Source organism: Juglans regia, chromosome 4 (genome assembly GCF_001411555.2).
Source record: "Juglans regia cultivar Chandler chromosome 4, Walnut 2.0, whole genome shotgun sequence".
NCBI classification, from domain to species: Eukaryota; Viridiplantae; Streptophyta; class Magnoliopsida; order Fagales; family Juglandaceae; genus Juglans; species Juglans regia.
In genome coordinates, this window is record NC_049904.1 from 32519460 (window position 1) to 32539711 (window position 20252).

Below are 20252 nucleotides of genomic sequence, written 5' to 3' on the forward strand. Positions count from 1 at the left end.
TGTAGTTTCCTAATGAATAGATAACAACTTGTAGTAACTTATCATGATGCTTAGAACTCATAACTTATTTTTCATTTTCAGTTAACATTCTTTTATATTTCTCCTCAGCGTTTTTTTATATTTTTCTCTTCTTTCTTTGTGTACTAAGAGGGTTTGCTTGTTGATGATCACCATTGATCTATGAGAATGCAGCCGGCTGTGTGGTTTCGTGATGATAGTAATTGACCTTTGCATATAGATGTTGTGACAGAGATCTTGATTGTGATTTTATGCTGCCTAACTTGGACATGTACATGACGTCTTTAGAAGGTTGAATTCTTCTTTTGTTGCTTATAATTTGTAACAATTCAAGAAAATCTAAAGACACTTGTGAAATTTATACTTCAGTGTGTCAATATTATAGTGGAGTTCTCTATAATCATTATTAAACGATAAACTACACCTTAAATCCTCGTCGCATAATCTGGTAGGAGAGGTCACATTTTACTGTTGAATATCGTAGTGCAATTAACAACAAACAGAAGAGGTCGTTGGCACGATGTGCAGTGCTGCTTTTATAAATGTCACCTATACAAATCAAGATGGGCAAAAGTGTTTTCACATTTCACACCATTGGCACGGAAGAACTTGATTTATAAGAAAATTATAAAATTTTACTATCGACAAATAAAATCTTTTCATGCAGCTGTGTAAAGAATGTAGCAAAAATAATATTAATTTCGTTTGTACCACGCATGGATTTTGCTGCCAGTAGGAGTAAATATTAGATTAGTAGAACTTCACTTCAGAAATCACAAATCAACATATCAAACTCGCCCCATGCCACAAGTGGATAAACTGTAATTTACACGAAAGAAGAAAAAAAAATACAAAAAACTTTGTATACAATGTAAGAGTGGAAATTGACAAGGAAGGAGCTTTCATTTGTTATGTACACAAACAGGAATCGCCTACCATGCACACCAATCCCTAAGCAGTAAGCACACCTCTCTCTCTCTCTCTCTCTCTCTCTCAAAACCAGTACCAAACTGAAGGCCGAGGATCATAATGGGGTCATTGTTCTAAATCCTAAAGCCGTTTCCATTAGTGTTACCTGTTACCGTTGGTACAAATCAAATTCCAAAACCTTCAACGCGCGGAGTCTGTCTTGTTGATTCAGAAGCCTCAGTTTCGGCACCATGGGATTTTTTCAACTTTGCCACAAGAACCCACATGTTGGCTAGTTCGTTTTCGAGATAAGCTTCTCTTTGCTTGGATTCCTCAACCGATCTTTGAAGCTGAGTCTCTCTCTGATCCTTCTCTAATAGAGCAGCTTCGTATGAAAGCTCTCTCTCCCGACTTGCAGCCAGTTCTCTCTTGATATCAGAGACTGGCCCACCTTGATCGTTGCGCTTAACATGACTATCTCTCCGGCCATTTCTGACTGCAGGACTAGTTCTACGCTGAGTGGGAGAGTTTTTAGATGCGGCCAGCTCGGCAGCCAGTCTCTCGTTATGGTTCATAAGCTTGGCAACTTCTTCTGATAATGCCTTGAGCTCAACAGCAGCTGCTGAGGCTAACCCTTTGGCATATGAACTCTCCTCCGCCAGCTTCTGGTTTCGAAGTTCTAGCTGTTCTTTTGATTCTGTAAGTTCTCCCACTTTCTGCTTCAGTTCTTCAATAGCCGTTGCCTAATCGACAAAACAAGTAAGGATTTAGTACAAATATTGACCTACTTTTTCTTTTTCCTTTTTTTTTTTTTTTTTAATATATGAGTAGGAACCTAAAGGCCGTGTAAACGCAACATCATGACCTTTTACTTGGTTATAAATACTGGCTTTTAGTAGTTTCATTACTACGATTAAAACTACTAAAATCCATCAAACTATGATAGACAGATTCGCTTTTATCACTACCATATTTTTTTTCTTTGGTTTTCTAACTTGTTTTTTTCTTCTTCTTTTGTTTTGCCTTTCGTTTTGCTTTTTTTTTTTTTTTTTAATAGCATTTATTGCTAAATAAAAAAAATTAAAAAAAAAAAAAATCATTTTTTAGATGGCTAGCAATCCTTAGCTAGAACTAGTGAATATGGAAGGTAGAAACCTGTGCTCCTAAAAGCAATCCTTTGCCTGAGCCCTCTTCTCCATGCGAGCTCTCTGTTTCTATAAATCGTTGCGAATAAGTGATTGCAGTATTTAAATTGCTCAACTCCAGTGCATCAGAGAGCTGCTGCTTCAAGGAGGCAATTGTGTCCTGCAATCCTCCACATTCACTGATCTGGAAGAAGGTAACATCAGGTCATAACCGGGACTCGAGTAATAACATGACTGATAAAACGAAATATAAAAATCAAATAATTCTGTTCAAGTGGCTCTGTACCTTCTGGTTCAGCTGCTCTTGAATTACACGATTATCTGCAGCTTTAACCTAGAAAAAATAATGATACAGTGCTCATGATATCAGAAAATGATGTCGGTTTATACATTTCATAATTCTCGTCAATGAGTTAATTTAGTTGTAACACTCAGATTTGATAATGACCCTGAAACTAAAATATGAATATTAATGTAACAACAGATTAAAGATAATTACTGGACCAAGATGTACAAAATTAATCACCTCAAGTTCAAATGACTTCTCGTTCAGTTGCGCCATCAATTCAGAAACAGACTGCAGCATGAAACAACATGCAGCATAAGTTTGGACTTGCGAGAAAATAGAAAGCTACAAGGAGAAGGGAAGCTAAGACTTACTTGTGATAATTCAAAATTATCAATCTTCTTGTGTGAAGCGACGACAATGGAATCAGTAATTTGCTTTTCCAGCAAAGCTATTTGTTCGTTCTTTCCCATGATTTCATCTTTCAAGTTTTTCATCTCCACCTACATTGAAAGATATCTACTAGATTTGAGTTCCTAGGCACAATACGCACAGTTGAAGAAACAGAGCATAAGGTAACAAAATATTACATGAATAAGATCCTTCTGGGGGTTCCGTGTAGCCGCCTCAGACAAGCGCTTCAAAGCACTTGAATGGAGTGCCACCTCTCCCGACAAGATCTTTTTCTGCTCCTTTAAAAGCTCAATCTGATCGATTGATTTTATGCTAGCCTGGGATTTTTTTTTTTAAAAAAAAAAACTATTAATACATGGAGTTTTCAACCTGTGTTCATTTCCAAAGAATCCTTGAAAGGACTTATAACGTCTCAGAGCTTCTAAAGTTGGAACTTCAACGTTTCAAATCATGATCTGGGAGGAAAATACAAACCCCGAAAAGTTGCCCAAAAGAGTCTAAAGTGGCGTTTACAAGCTAGAACAAAGTAAATATTTGTCAAACTCAAAACAACATGGGACCTAAGGTTTTTTACTGGGGATGAAAAAGGAAGTTGTGATGGAAATTGGGTGTGAAACTTGACTCTGAGAATTAAAAACCACAAACCAGCAATTTTGACTCTTACAATCAGTAATTTGTTTGTAATAAAAAAACAAGCATCAATACTAGAAGGATAAAGAAACCAATAGCTTCCAATTTTGTACCCCACAATTTCTAGATACAAACATAGTTCTTAATTGACAACCACATTTGTCCATTGACATGCACTTCAAAGGTGATATAAAGAAAATTAGCGGTAAGGAGGAATTCTTGGGGTAGAGACCTAGAGCCGGTTATAACAACGGACTTAAAAAAATGGTAAGGCATGGAAGTTTTTTTAAATTATCCAACAGAGCCTGAAGAAAGAAGAAAAGAAATCAATCACATACCAGAGGTGTCTCTTGTCCCCGGAAATTATCCCCATGAACTTCTCTATCCTCTCTAGCCTCGGATAAAAGTTCTGCAGATGGAGAGCTTTCTGTAAGTAGAGAATGGGAAAGTCTGCCTTCTGTATGGAGGTTGCTACTTTCTCCTTGTGGTGTTGAGGGTGTACTCATGGACTTTATTTCACTTGACTTATCACTGGTGCTTGTCAAGGTCCCCAAGCCACTTTCTCGTTTCTGGCAAAGAAAAAAAGAAAAGAAAAGTTAACTTGCAGAGGCCCAAGATTTTGAATATAAATCGTAGAAGGAATAGAGCCAAAGAACAATAAAAGGTTCTATTATTTAAATACAAGCATACTTGAGTTTCAACCACTTTTTTATTGTACCTTGATAACGTGTACCTTAAAGCACGCATAAACACAAACAACTATTTAGATTATCTGTTCAAGCATGCATAAACACAAAAATCTATTTAGATTATCTGTTCAAGCATGCATAAACATAAGCTCAAAGATAAAGTACTTTACCCGCGGCATCAACCAGTTTAGGAGTCCATGCTTCCGGGTCTTTTTCTCCTTCAATGTAGCATTAGTGGTTTCAGCATTCCCCTCGTACAATTCAATGTTGTCATTATCTAAAATCAAGTCCTGCCTCTTGTGTGGTAGGCATGCAAGCTGTATGTTTCACACAAGCAACTGCGATCAGCTCATATAGATTGCTTTTTCTTTAAACAAAACAAAAACACAAAAAAACTACGATCTGGTAGAATTGAGGATTGAGAAAGAAGAAAAGCAGTGAACACAGAAAGAGTCTAGTCATCTGGCAGAGTGCTAAATTACAAGATTGCTTAAGGTTATCGAAGTTTAGGTACCAGAAGAAAAACATAAGGGGAAAATAACTTTTGGTACAACTCAGTCACACCTCCTCTTCACCAAAGGAATATCTTCTTCTATGATCAGGTCTATGAGGAAGTACTCTTGATGATTGCGATGCTTTTGAGGAGACCAAAATTAGTTTTGTCAAGCGTTGAATTCTGGCTAATAAAGCAGCTTTAGCTTCTTCTTCTTGTTCCAATCGTGATTGCAGTTTGACTTGACCATCCTCTAGCTTTATACACCAAATCACACCAAAAAAAAAAAGTTTGTCATTTCACATTTCTGTTTAGGTATGTAAATGTTCTTATAGCAATCTAGAGGAAAACTGTTCACGGTAATGTTTTTATTTATTGTAGCTCAAGTAGGTGAAAGGGAGTAGCTTCTTTAAATTATAGTACAGCTAAAAATCTATAACAAATTTATACACACACCACCAAGAGGAGGATCAGATAAAATTAAGATTGTAATCATAATATATGCATGGAAATCTAACGGTAGTAGAATGTGGACTTAGGCAAAACTTGAGGTCAAACACCAAAGCTAAAGACTGAATTTACAATCTTCATAAAAAAGAAGAAGAAAAAAAAGAATCCCCAGGAATACCATTAAAATTAATCATAGTGGTGCAAATGTACCTTTTGTTTTAAGAGCACAAGGTCTTCTTCTGCAGTAGCTTTCAGTTGTGGAACTCTAACAATCCCCCTCCTCAACTGCTCTAACTCTTCCTTTAAAGAACGAATCTCGTTTTGGTACTTTTTGATAAGTGATTTCTCATCAATAATCTGCAGGTTCAGAATTTCTTCCTATAAGTGCCAAAGAGAATACAATGAAAAATAGGGACAGCTCAGAAAATAAGTAAATAAATGGACCTTGTTTTGTGCTGCTTGGATTTCAATGTGTTTGGCACGGTGTGCAAATTTGAGCGTATTATGTGTCTCTTCGGAACTGCTTGATGAAGGAGTGACAGTGCAAATAAGCTGTAATTTCAGAGAAGAAAAGATAAAGGAAGAAATATTGAAACTCAAGTCAGCAAGTAGTATTTATTTATTAAAAAGTAAACTGTCACATTTATATTTTAAAATTATCATCTCATCCACCCAGATATATTTCGTGTCTGTTTCTGCAAAATATATACAAGAATCCTTACAGATACACGTCCATGGCCACTCAATGAAGACTGAAGAAGTCTGGTCAATTTAGAGTCCCTGTATGGTATATGAGCAGCCCTCCCATCTGTTAACTTGGATATAACCTATGACAACCATAAATTGTTACAATGACACAAGTATATTTTGTACGATATCACAATTTTAAGAGAGAGTACACAAAGAACCAACAGATGAGAGAAAAAAAAACTGCATAACCATGTGCCAAGGCTATATTTGCATAGAATCAAATTATAAGGGACAATGTTGTGTGTGTGCAGTGTGTGAGAGAGAGAGAGGAGAAGAGATCGGTTCCATGATAAATTCTTATAAACAATTTCACAATATTTCAAAGCATATTAATTGACAGAAAAATACCATTTTTCAAGAAATTGTATATGCAAATTCAATTACGAATATCCACAAACAAGAACCCCCATGATATAGAAACTATAGTTATATAATTCACTGAAGTCCTGACCCAAACAAAAGTTACAACTGTTCACTACAAATCATGCAATCTCACTAATGATTCTGTGTATTCAGTCTTTTGATGAGAACGACCATCTTCAATATCCATCAAAACTGTAAAATTAGGAGCCACGAATAATATACTGGTTCTCTATCTCACACAAACATGATATAGTCATAAAAAAGCAAACAATTATGAGATCACTTTGAAAGTAATCAAATCCAGAAAAATTAAAATCAATATAAATGACAATGTTGACAAAATGATAAGCAAACAAATAGAACTCCCAAGTAAAAATGCTTGACCAACACAATGAGGCCTCACAGTTCCAAGAGTTAGGAGGCTCTTATTAATATAGGATCCTTCTTTCCGTCTCACACCTGTAGTTTCTGCTTTTGAGCTCTCAGAACCTGCCAGATCGATGAGGTTCTGCAGGTATAAGTAAAATATAAAATTGTTATATGCATTTGAAAAACACAACAGAATTATTTTTTAGAGAAATATGGAAACAGAGGTTAAATACATTCCCGCTGAAACAGTAGTTTATCAATGTCAATCAATTACCAGTTGTGACAGGCTTACTGCTTCCCCTTGACTATTCTCACCGTATGGGCTGCTCTCTATAGTCTGTTAATATGTTAATAAGGTAGTAAAACGAAATGGATAAAATGTCCAAATATAATGGCAATACATCATTCAAAATGAAGGAGCAATTTCATTTCTTATGATAATTTTTTTTTTTTTTTTGGGGGTGGGGGGGTGTTGAAAGAGGGTTGAGCCCTTCATAACGTTTTAAAAGCTCAACCACACAAGATATGCTAGTGCTGCAAAATGTAAGTAGGGAAGAGAGCTCTGAACTAATAGTTAATCAAGAGTTACGTGGTAGAATCTCAAGGGCGAGTAACTAATATGATGAGACAATTCTACTAAGAAATTATATCAGATAGCAGAAGAATTAAAATTATGTGCCTGATCGTGCCATATAATGTGGAGGACCAGTTTTAAGTAATTTAAGGAAACGGGTAGATGATGTGTTCCAAGAAATCAAGAATAGAAATAGACAAGCTGGCTGTTGACCCTGATAGCAAGGCGTTTCAGCTAGGCATAAGCATACTGTACAGTTCACTACACAATGTAATATATAGCTACATCATCAAAGCCGGGCCAGTAAGGTGGTAGACCATATACATGACACAGAATTTACGTTTACAAGTCTAACCATACACTGTAGCTTTCCGAATGTAAAAAGGCACGTGGGTCTTTTTCTGTCTTAATGTCTGTGTTTATTTCAAGAACATTATAAAAAGAAATAGAGTAAAGCACTAAAGCTTCTCTCACCGCTCCCGGTCCCGCTCCCAGTTCCGCTATATTTTTTTTATTTTTTTAATATTTTTTTTTATTTAGTGATTAAGTAAGTATTTTTTAATGATATTATAATTTTTTTATTTTTTTAAAAAATATTTTACAGCATTAAAAAAATACATGTATAAAAAATTAAAATAAAAAAACACAATATTTTACACTAACAGTAGCTCCCAGCGGGACTGGGAGCGGTGGCTGTAGAGCCATCCAAAGAAATATAATGTAAGAAACATTTACTGAAAATCCAAAAATCAATTAAAGATGGGAAGAATACCAGCGTAAATATCGTATGGCTCCTGCTGCTGAGTAAATTAAAATTTGTGGACCCCACATGTCTATGCTCTGTCATCAGTTTTAACAATGCGAGAAGTCAAAAAAATGAGTTCACACGTGACAATTAGACCATTAGTAAGTGTTCCAGCTCAAATTTTTTATGAACCCTATTTTTTTATTTTGGATTTCATTGCATGACAAAACATAACAACACCTTCTCCAGCAGCTATAAGAGAAAGGGCATGAGCAGGGGATAGCACAACTTCCTCCTTTATTCCTTCAACAAAGATGCCCTACAGCCATCAATCAAATTAGAAATTTAGAAAAAGTAATGAACCATGTAAACAACCCAAAGAAGAGTGTTAAAAAAGTGTTAAATAGATGGCCTAAATACAAATCAGTAACTTTCAAGCAGCAAATGTGACATTTGGCATCCCCCACCCGGGCCTTATCGTAACAGCCAAAGCTTTGGACAACTTACAGAATTATCTTGACCTAAACTAAAATGTATAATTAATTCCGATCGACTTATCGCCAATTATCTGCCAAAGGATTGTTTCGCAGGGTCACACACGACATCATACAACTAATAGAGTTTGCCTGAGACCAAGGCTCACACAAACAGTGCCACAAACCAAGAATAGGAGTAAGAAATTCCCACCTCAAGGCTAATGGAGGCATCTCAACTAAGCTTATTATAATTCATAATGTAATTCTTTCACTTTCAATGTTCCTTTTAACTAAAATAGCAAACTTCCACTCCCAAGACATCCTGATGAACTTCAACCATCTTGGCTACACGGCTGAGTTCATTCAATCCACCCAAGCCGTGACCTTCTGCCACTTTCGAAACACCCAATGCACATTGAGCCACGTGCTCTAGATGCCTGTTATGTCCTTGAAACCTCCAGTCCCAAGTCTGTGCCAACTTTAGCTAGTCCTCAACTGCGTCTGCTTGTAGGATTGAGATGCCTAGGAAGCCAATTTATGGCTTTGATTTCATTCTTACCAGAAAGGTTTAACACTGAAAGAGAATAGAGAAAGGATGTCTATAGAAAGTTTTCTCGATGTACCACTATCTCAAGACCTGTGCAAGTGTTATGGGTCCATGTTGAAGCATGAAAGAGTAGAATACTTTTTATAGACACCTTTGTCTATAGTAGTTTATTTTGGCACCTAAAGCTAAAATTGACCAATACCATGTGATTTCCATCTTATTTCACTATGATTCATGACTTTTTATCCTTATGCATTGAATCCCAGCATTAATTTTGCGTAGAAGCAATAAAAAACCAATGACCATGTTTACTCATTGACAATTATCAACAAGGAAGGTAGAATTGTGAAAAAAGACTGGCATGTAACTAACAACTACCTGAGAATCCTCTCTAATTCTTAAATTCTGTCCTGCTGGGTTTAACAAGTCATTCATAACCTGAAATGAAAGAAACCTTGAAGGTTATTGAAGTCATTGGAAAAATAATTCAGCATCAAAGCTAGAGTATAACCAACATATGCATCTTACAAAACTATAACTCATGATAGGTTTATGAAAAACAGTGAGCATTTTAATCGAAGCCATCACAAACCAAGAATAAATAATAGAGAATAGCAAGAAGCTCACCTCATTGTAGATTTCCAAGTATGACACACGAAGAAGAAACTCTCTGTTTGGAGTCTAGGGAATATATACATGTCAGACTCTGTAGATTCTGTAATTTAAAACAAAAGTTATGGATGGAAGGTACAGAGAGGATAATATCCCTCATGCCTTACCTCTTGGATAATGCTGAAAGCATCTTTCACCGCCAGTGGTATAATTCCAGGGGACCTCTGATCACCCTGCAATTGTCATATGTACTATATAAGCATGTTTCTAAGATTTTCACGTCCAAACCCATGGCTTCATTAGTCCTCTCAGTATTTTATCCTAAAATAAAACACAATTCTTGTTACGGTGCAGCAAATTTAAATTGCAAGTTTTAACAAAAGGATGGGATCTTCCAGAAACTGAATTAAGTAAATCATGCCTTCTAAAATTCCTAAATGCATGTGCAACATGGACATGTGTACCTATGGGGTTTAGAAAGTATTAGGCGTATATGAGATGAGATCTACCAGCTAACCTATGCATACGACAACCTAGAAAGATATATATTACCCTTTAGAAACAGTATGGAATTTGGAGTGTATTTGGACCTAGGTGAAACAAAATTAGACAAGCTAACGTGTATGCACATGAAAACCTAGCATGGAAATTTTGAAAATGATGATACAAATTTATAGTGGCCAAGAGGGTAAAAAAAATGAGGCATGAGCATAAGAGCCTGCTTAACGCACATTAAATACATAAACAGAGGAAGTATACTGAAGTCCAATGCCTAAAAGTCAATTAATTAGAAAAGAGAACATCAGTTTGCCGGTGTTGCTTTCCTCCACTTTCAACGTTATTCACAAACAGATTGGAATCATTTAATCCCAGCACACAAATGAACAAAATTATTGATGCAGTAACAGAAAATGACGTTATAGAAAAACCAAATATCGAGAAAGTCTCATTATTAAACATTTTTACAAGTGATTCTTCCAAACAAACAGCTAATATATGCTGTATGAAAATGAGAGCAACCTTCCATAAAAAACTCATTTCAATAACTTTAGGTTGGCCTTGAATTGGTTTAATGGGAAAAATACAACTGATATGAACATGTCACTCACTTGTCATAACCAGAGGTGAAGATGCTCCCAGCTCATTAATGCTAGAATCTCATCATTTTATTGTTGTTTTTCTTAAATAACATCATCCATTTTCCAGAAGATAAAGCAAACCATTGGTTCTGGACAAGCAATGTATGGTTATGTTGGAAGCATCAAGATGGCCAGCCATGATAGCACTAACAAAAGGTAATGACTCTAGGTAAGTTCCACAGTGAAGATAAACGTCCAGAAGTAATTTCTTGTCACCTATATCATGTGTCATATCATGAAAAATTAGAACTTTGAGGTGACAGTGCAGATACAGTGCACATATAATAGCAATTTTGGATTCCCACACAAACGCCACCAATACAAACATTGATCAACTACAGGGATTTCAATAAAACATGATGAAAGCATTGAATCATCAAATTTCACTCCCATTACACAAAAAAAGGTCATGAATCGGTTCTACAGATAAAAATGACGACGACAGCAAATCAAGTCATCATTTTCTAACCACGCAGTATATCATGGAATAGCATGGATATGGTGTTTAAGGAATGTGCATTATCAATGTAACTCAAATACAAGTCAAGGAAAGGAGGGGCTTAAATATATCATCTCACATGCATAGTGTGGGTCTTCCCACTGCTTGTCACCCCGTATGCAAAAATTGTACCTGTGAGAAACATAACACATAGAATAGATAATTAAACAGTGCTGCATGAAATTAGCAACTTAGATAACGATACATATGGCAGTAAAAACAGTATCAGTCTACTTGTTGCCCCGCCTAACACACCACCCAACAACCACCTCAAACACTTTACAGGGAGTACTGGTAGACCAGTATAGACGAGGAAATGGCCTTTTTGGTGCCTAAGCAACTACATCAAGTACCCAGAACTGAACAACGTATTGTTCAGCCACATAGGCTGAAATCAACAAACATTTGGATAATTTTACACACTGCTGATGATTTGCTGAAGGCAAATGGATTTTTCAGTGCCAAAAAAAAAAATTCACCGGTCAAAGATCCAACATCCCAGCTTTCCCCTTGTAACAAACTGCTACCTCCTATAATCTACTTCCAAAAATCAATATGTGGTAAACACTTGTGACTTACAGAAACTGATCATTAAGGCATACACCTCAAATATCTGGAGATTATCATGCTGCAGAAGGCCATCCAAAGCATTTTTCAAATTTTGTAGAAGAATATAAAAAGTGTGAGCAACTAACAACGTTTCATGAGCTTAACTCATCATGGATAGAGTAATGCTTTTGGTTTCTAGTATTAGTTTTAAAGAAGAAGAAGAAGAAGAAGAAGAAGAAGAAGACGGGTATCACAGGGACAAATGCAAAAGGGGCCGGTGGGAGGCCTCCAACAGCTCAAAGAAAAAAGAACAAAATTGATAAATAAATTAGAAATTGGAAATAAATCAAGCCGGAGAAAAATAAAACAAAATTATAAACTTTATTTGAAAAATGAAAGATTTTACAGGCTTGACCTGCCCCCCCCCCCCAAAAAAAAAAAAAAATACCAACTCCAGTTGCCCTCCTCTAGAGTAAGGTCTTCGCCTTGTCCATAAATAATAGTGATAAGACACTTGGGTAGATAAAAGAAAATCTGAGAAAGCTGAATATAAGGAAGAAATCGTTGCATTGAATTTTAGATAATTACCACTAATGCCTTCCATAGCGCCACTAACAACATGCTGGGCGGCAACATCATATACATTCCGGGTTGTGGTTGTAGGGCCAAATACTCGATCTGCAAGCATGGAATTGAAAATCAAAGAAGTCAGATTCAGAATGTTCATACATTGGATGAAAATCTTTCCCTAAAAGAAAACAAGAAAGATAACAAGTCTGCAATAAATAATTAATAGAAAGAGGATGAACAAGCAAACATATTATTATTTATTTGACTTGCTTCAATGAACCATGTTTTGATTTCACACAAACTTGAAGCAAGATCAGCTTAAAAAGTGGTGTTCTTATACAAGCCCCAAACTTCACCCCACTGCAACACGTGGTTTAGCCTTTCACCACTATAACCAAAAATATTCGGCAATATTTCTGAGAATTTCACGACAGAAGATTAAACTTGTGTTTCAATTGTCTCTGCAGGCTTTGCAGCACTGCAAAATTTTCCTAGGTATTTTCTCGTCTCTTCAAAACTTCTTGCAAAGTGAGATGTCTCTGAAATTAAATATGAGACAGACTTAAAAATCATCTAGCATCTTCAAGGTTGCTTCAACTATCAACACAGTGACTGCTGACCGCATTGCTCGTTTGGATAGTGAGATGAAATAAGATGGTTTTAGATGAATTGAATAAAATATTATTAGAATATTATTTTTTAATATTATTATTGTTTTGGGATTTGAAAAAGTTGAATTGTTTATTATACTTTATATGAAAATTTAAAAAAATTGTAATGATGAGATGAAATGAGATGAGATAAAATGGGTTGAGAGTCATTTTGTATCCAAACGGGGTTATTAATTTCATATTGTAAGAAGCATAGGGAGTCAGTTAATCATTTGCTTTTACACTGTGAGGTGGCCAAGGTTTTATGGGATGATTTTTTCTCAAGAGCCGGTTTGTCTTGGATTATGCCTAGTAGATTGGTGGATTTCCTCGCAAGCTGGAGAGGACTATACGGAGACTCTCAAGTAGCGGCAATTTGGAGATTGGTATCAATATGCATGTGTTGGTGTATTTGGCGGGAGAGAAATGCTAGATGTTTTGATAATCTAGAGAGAACAATGGATGAGTTTAAAGTTTTCTTTTTTAAGTCATTGTTCCTATGGGCGGGGGCTTTAGTTGGTAACGGACTTGGTGTCCATGACCTTCTTCTTTCTATTGTAACCTCTAGCTAGGTATTTTTTCATGTATACTTCCTGTGTACCTAGGTTTGGCCTATTTCTATGAATACTATTCTTGATTACCTATAAAAAAAAAATTAATTTCATACTGTAAAGATAAATTTTTTGGATAAATGTTAATTTCACATGGTATCAGGTGTTGTGCTCGTTCATTAAAGGAGAACTGATCCAATTCATGACGGAGAGTGTCAAGATAAAATATAAATGATTAAATCTATATCTTCCTATCAGTTTAAATTTTTTGAACAAATAGTGATTTCATATGTTTGAAATACTAAAGTTAATAGACGAAAAGAACATTGTGATGCTAAAAATTTATTAGGGGTTTATATAGTTTACCGTATGCATAAGCTATTGAAGGGTTATGCTCGTTCCGCACGATAGTTTCACCATCTGCATACCATGCAATCTCCTCTCCTTGACGGATTTCCCTCGGACTACTCCAAACACAGACCAGAACCAATTTAAAGTACTCATCAATAGAAATTTCAAAACGAATCGTTTGGAAATGGAAAATGCACCTTAGCGGACGAAACCGAACTGTAACTGTGACATTTTCTTTGGATCTCTCAGCACCCAAAGGTAGAGTCTCTGAGTAAAAGTGAGGCTTACTTCGAACCGATGAAGATGCAGGAGAGCTCTGACCATCAATAGATGTGTCCAGATACTGTTTGGAAGACGATGTGGTTGAATACGAAAGAGAATTAGCTGCTTTAGACTTAGTCGAACCGAACTTCTTCGATTTTGATTTTTGTTTGGACGCCATTACGACTTCAAGTCAATCTTTCAACACGAAGAAATAAAAATGAACTCCAATTCGATCCGAAACAAAGAGTTCTCAGAAATAGTTCTCTATTCTAAGCGTCCAATCAATTAACCAAGAAAAAAACCTTTTAATGGGAAGTGAGTATATTCTTTCTCCAATTTGTGTCATACGTTTTTCTCCAGTAGTCTGCGGTACGGTGACAACTAAAAACAAGTTCATAATTAGTCAGAACCATCTTTAAGATTTGAGCTTGTCAAGAATATAGCGTCATCTACGGCGGTGTATGCTTGGCAAGAAAATGCAGGTAAAAATAGTAAAGAATAAATCAAAACCTTTTTACTCAAAATTTTCTTTACTTAGAAGGTCAAGAAAAGAGAACAACTCATATTAGCTCCGATGATTAGTTGAATTGAAGTTTTCCAATTCTTGTATAACATCATGAATATCACCCGAAAATATAGAGCTGCAAATTATGCACCTCCATTTTCTCAGCAGCCTACTAGAAAGTAAGGAGAAAATTCTCGACTCAAGCAAAAGGAGTGGGATGCAAAAAAGGTTCAAGAATTGAAACATAGACAGGAAATAAAAAGCAACTGACAAGAAAGTTAAAGGACGTCATTGCCGCAACGTTTAGGGATGGTACATGCATTGAACGGGGCTTGACAAATTCCTTAGTCAAAGCAAAAGATATAGGAAATCGGAATTATCTTTTTTCCCTCTCTTTCCTTCATTTTCTAGGGAGACAAACAGGGCAAGATTTGACGGTTACCTGAAATAGAGCAGACGAGGATAGCAGGCAGACCGAATCGGGTAATGCACAGAGAAAGTGATTTTTATGAGAGGGAGATCTTCTTCGAGCTGAGAGTCAGATCTAAGAGTGAGAGAGTGAGCTAATTAGTCAGATTACGAAGAAAACAAAGGAAAAGACGAGAGGTTAGAGGCAAATTTCTATTTCAGTAGAGCTTTTCACGCTTGCCTTGGAAGCGATGCCCTCCATTAAAGGGCAAAAGCCTCACCACATTTTCAATCCCACCTTTTCTAGACAGAGAAAACTATACTCCTTTATTCCTCAGAGTATATCTATAAATATATAGAGAGAAGAAAAAAGAGCAGAAGAGGAGAAATTTTCCGTACAAAGAAATTTGAGAGACCAAAAATGGCGGAGTTGTATGATTTTCTCCACATTTCTCGTTTTTTTCTTTCTCCTCTGTTTTCGACCAAAACAGTGTGAGTTACATACGGGACAGGTCACAATAAGTGCGTGCGACATGTGGCAAATAGAAGTTTGCCACGTATTGGAAAGACGACGATTTCTTACCCAACGGCACGTACATTTGCGTACTTGTAAAAACTAACCGATGGCTGTGGCGCTCCTAGTATTGTTGCATATAGAGCCTCTACATCCACCCTGTAATGCTAATTGCTACGTGGGAATAGAAAAATATATTTAAAGTCTGCGATTAAATATGAAATTTATATTACAAATTAATTTTTAATAATAAATTTCACTCCATTTTTAAAAAAGATTCATAATATTTATAACTATATTTAATATTATTTATATTAATAATAGACTGTTGAGAAGGACAGTAGAAAATAAGGCCTTAAATATGAATATCTTATCATATTGACATATGTAGTTAAAATTTACATTTAGCCTTGAGTTTTTTATTTTAATTTTATAAAAAGTAAATACTTTCAATCGTACGTTTGAAAACTGATACAACAAATATACTTTCAACACGATGATTTGTACAACTTTTTAATAGATAAATTTATTTATAATATTTTTTATTAAAAGAAATTTAGATCTATTATAAAAGATTATAAAAGAAAGTTACAAAGTTCATTTTGTTTCATTAACGTTGCACCATTACGTGATATCACGTAATTATTAAAAAAAATTAAATATATAAATATATAAAATTTTAGTATTTATTTTTTTATATTTTTAGACGCCATTTTTTGGAATATATTTTTCCTTTTCTAATGGATTACGGATAATGAAATTAAATAAGCTATATAATTGAGACGATACAGTAACAATTCTCATAAAAATAAAAGTTATTCTTTTTTATTATAATTATTTTTTTAAAAAAAACATATGCAAGGCTTGCATTTGAAAATGAGCAATGATAGACATACCAACCATTTACAAATTTTTAAACTTTTTAATAAAATAATATTTTTTTTAATTTTAAACAATCAAATTAAAGTTAAAGTTAACAAAAATATTTTTATTAGAAGTTTGCAGAACAATTATAAGAAATAATAAGAATATCATTTCTAACAAATATATTCATCATTATTTTTTTTATCATCTTCTCATTATCATATTATGTGGTATTAGATTGGTTCACAGATAAAATATAATAAATAATCTCTAATCATATAATATCATATTATAAAATAATAAAAAAATAATAAAAATTTAGATGATGAAGATCATTACTCTATCATTTCTCTATATCTTCATTGATATATATATAATGTGTAATTCAATAAAAGAAAAAAGAAAAAATTAAAATTTTATTTATTTTTATAGATAAAATGAATTGAAATTAAAATTAAATAAAATGTTATTAGAAAATATTTTTTAATATTATTTTTATTTTTATATTTAAAAAAATTTAAATTATTTATTTTAATTTATATAAAAATTTAAAAAAATATAAAAATTAAATAAAATAAATCGAAAAATTTTCTAAAAATAAAATAACCATAAATAATTCCTTTTACGCGACTCCAAAAAGCTTAGGCATTCGCCATCACGTCAATCAAACACTATTGAGCTAATCTTGACGTGATGTATGATGATTGAAGTTTTTTCGATCATCGACAACATAGTTACAAAATGACCAGAAGCATATTCACTGCAATTCCTATCGTAAGAATTTTAAAAAAAATTTTGAAAGAAAAATTAATTACAGTCAACTCGGCTTAATAATAAGCGGGGAAGATAATTCAAGATACCATGATTGGTTGACTTTTCAGGATTTTCTTTCCATTAAAAGCAATTACCATTAAAGAGAAACACTTTTTGTTTTGAAAATGTGTTCTGAATTTATGGATAAATTTTTTTTTTTAATGGTTAAATAAATATTTTTTAATAATATTAAAAAAAATTTAAAATTATTTATGATGATTAAAAAAATATATAAAATAATAATAATAATAATAATAATAATAATAAAAAATAAAATAGCCTATTCAAAATATTTATTCAGGATGCGTAGCAATGCTTACCATTAAAATATGCTAGCGACATAATTATTAAAGATAATTTTATTTTATTTTATTTTTGTTAAATTAAATGAATTATTCTTCTATTTATTATCTATATACTATATATTTATTAAGAAATAAATAAATAAATAAATCATATATGATATGTGATGTAAGAGCACTCTTATTGGATTAGCTAAAAGCTAAATCTAATGAGTATTTAGTTATTAAAGAGTAAAATATGCTCAGATTGAATTAGTCAAATTTCAAATATTTAGAATTTATCTATAGTGACTTTCAAAAGTTTTTCCAAATTTGAAGGTTACTGTACATACATCAAATACATATTTTATTAATTATTTCTCTCTCCTTTTCTCTCTATCACATGTTTTATCACAATTAATATATTAATTTGACTTAGTGGTATATTAATTTAATAAGAACATGATTATGCATTAACATATAATAAGTAGAATAATAAAATATGATAAAATTAAAAAAATTAAATATTTTTAAAATTATTAGTTATTCATTACCATATAATGAATAAATATATAATCTAATGTGAAGATTTAATATGAATAACCAAAATTAAATTCATCTTATATTATTTTATTATTATATAATGAAAAAATAGTTATTCCAATGTGGAGATTTATGTGAATAGAATAGTTAAAAGTCAAATTTATCTTATATTCATCAAAACTGTCATTTAACTTTGGTTAATCCAATAAGAGTGCTCTAAGAACGATAAGTACAATTTTTCATATTTGTATTGCATAGATTTTCTACTAAAAGGTGGATCTACTAATAAAAGTTATTAAAAAAATTACGCTTAAGAATTGTATTTAACATTACTCATTATCAAAATCATTACTATGATAAATATATCGGCAAATATATTTTATGTATGTATAAATGGAAAATGTCACTCTCACCCACAGTGGCTACCCACAATTTTTGCCAAATGTTGTTTTAATGATTAATGATTAATAAAATATTGTTTAAGGAGTTTGTAATTTTTATTTTTATTTTTAAATGTTTAAAGAATTTAAAGAAATATTTAAAAAAAAAATTTACCTGTGAGGATTCTTGATGGTTGTAGCAGCCCCTATATAAATATAAATATATATATATATATATATATATCTTCATATATCTTAAAAGTATGTATAACATGAATAGTAATAAACAGTGATTACTGTTCACGTTAAAGTGTAATGAACAATGATTATTGTTCACGTTAAAAGCCAACAGTATTGAACAGTTATTATTGTTCACATTAAAAGGCAACAGTGATTACTGTTCAGGAATCACTGTTCACGTAAAAGCCAACATTAATAAACAGTGATTGGAAAAAATAAGATTTGAGATTTTAAATCTTAACCCTTCATCTTGAATCTCTAGAATTGATCAAACAGTAGAGATTAAAACATTAAATTAAACAAACTTAAAATAGATAATTAAAATATAAATTCAACTTTAATTTATAAAATACTAATCTTTTATCCTTAATAACAAATAGAATTTTGTTAAATATTTTTAAGAGAATAAAATCATATAAATAATTAGAGTTTTTAATATAATTTAAATCTCATAATATTTTTAGTAGTAATACTTACATGAAAAAATCTACACAACTTCTTATTATTCACATAACCTCCACACGCCACATTTTTTTTAATTTTTATTATTTTTTTCTTTTATCAAATATTTAATATATGAATAATAAATAGAATAATTAAATTAGTTTAAAAATAATAAACTAAAAAAAAATTAAAAATTTAAAAAAATATGGTGTATAGAGGTTAAAAGGAAGTGTAGCACTACTCTACCCACCATATCATCACAATATGATGTCGGGAATTTTAGAGTGTGTACACACTACATAATTTTTTTAAAAAAGAGTAAATTTTATTATGAAAAAATTATTATTTTTTACATATTAATCATTTCTTTATTTTATTTTTTTTCAAAAAAATTACACGTATAGCGTTTGTGTAATCTATCATTTCTCTTTATTATTATTACGACAAAAGTTATACACTAGTAAACGACACTGAATAACTAAGAGTGACAATATGTGACACGACTCATTAATTCAACACGAATACGATACAATAAAAGCGGGTTAATGTTTAGTCTTAACGGATTCGGATTAAAACGGATTGACCCGTTAAGATACAATTGCTTAACAGGTCAACCCGTTAAGAAAGTTAAAGTTACAATTATACCCTTACACCTAAAAATAAAATTATTGGGATTTTAATTTCAATATTTTTATTGTTTGGATTGTAATTTTTAACTTGTAGTTAATTTTATATTTTTTTATATATATTGTGATTTTAAAATTTATATAAAATTATGCTAAATTTAACTAGGTCAAACAGGTTAGGTTAATTTTAGGTTTGTTCAACCCATATACATAAATGGATCAAAACGGATTGACACGACACGATCCATTATGTTAATGAATCGTGTTAGACTTAAAATTTTGATACGATAAGTTTAACAAGTCGGGTTGAAGTTAACCTATATATTATAATATATATGTATTAACATAATACGAATACGAACCGTTAACATGATTTGACACCCCTACAAATAACAATACTTTCTGTGAATTCTTTATGGTATATAGGAAATTCCTTGTATCTACTCCCCTATCAGTAGGGGCGGAATTACCTTATGGCTTGGCCCCCCAAAATTTTTAAAATTTAATAAAAATTAAGTTTTAGAAGGTGTTTTTATAAAGTGGACTATATAAAAATTAGTATTTGATCACTCCAAATTTTTTTTTTTTTAA

General features: G+C 32.7%; 1 protein-coding gene across 4 annotated transcripts; it reads right to left on the reverse strand.

Moving 5' to 3' along the window:
• Window positions 1-739: 739 nt before the first annotated feature.
• Window positions 740-15406, reverse strand: LOC108982714 (kinesin-like protein KIN-7K, chloroplastic). 4 transcript variants are annotated; one of them, XM_035689687.1, is made up of 26 exons: window positions 15356-15406; window positions 14991-15092; window positions 14346-14424; window positions 13977-14238; window positions 13795-13892; window positions 12246-12335; window positions 11188-11240; window positions 9638-9703; window positions 9486-9539; window positions 9237-9296; window positions 8076-8154; window positions 7863-7930; window positions 6791-6853; window positions 6551-6655; window positions 5757-5861; window positions 5479-5586; window positions 5245-5391; window positions 4656-4841; window positions 4262-4408; window positions 3741-3971; window positions 2949-3089; window positions 2733-2861; window positions 2599-2649; window positions 2359-2406; window positions 2083-2256; window positions 740-1670 (listed from the first exon to the last, which is right to left on the reverse strand). In XM_035689687.1, the coding sequence occupies exons 4-26, from the start codon at window positions 14219-14221 to the stop codon at window positions 1113-1115; spliced, it is 3006 nt and encodes a 1001-aa protein (XP_035545580.1). In that variant the 5' UTR covers window positions 14222-14238; window positions 14346-14424; window positions 14991-15092; window positions 15356-15406; the 3' UTR covers window positions 740-1112. The 4 variants fall into 4 exon arrangements, with proteins under 4 accessions (XP_035545580.1, XP_035545579.1, XP_035545581.1 ...); XM_035689686.1 differs by lacking the exon at window positions 15356-15406 and having other exon boundaries at window positions 14991-15317; XM_035689688.1 differs by lacking the exons at window positions 14346-14424; window positions 15356-15406 and having other exon boundaries at window positions 14991-15317.
• Between the last annotated feature and the right edge of the window lie 4846 nt (window positions 15407-20252).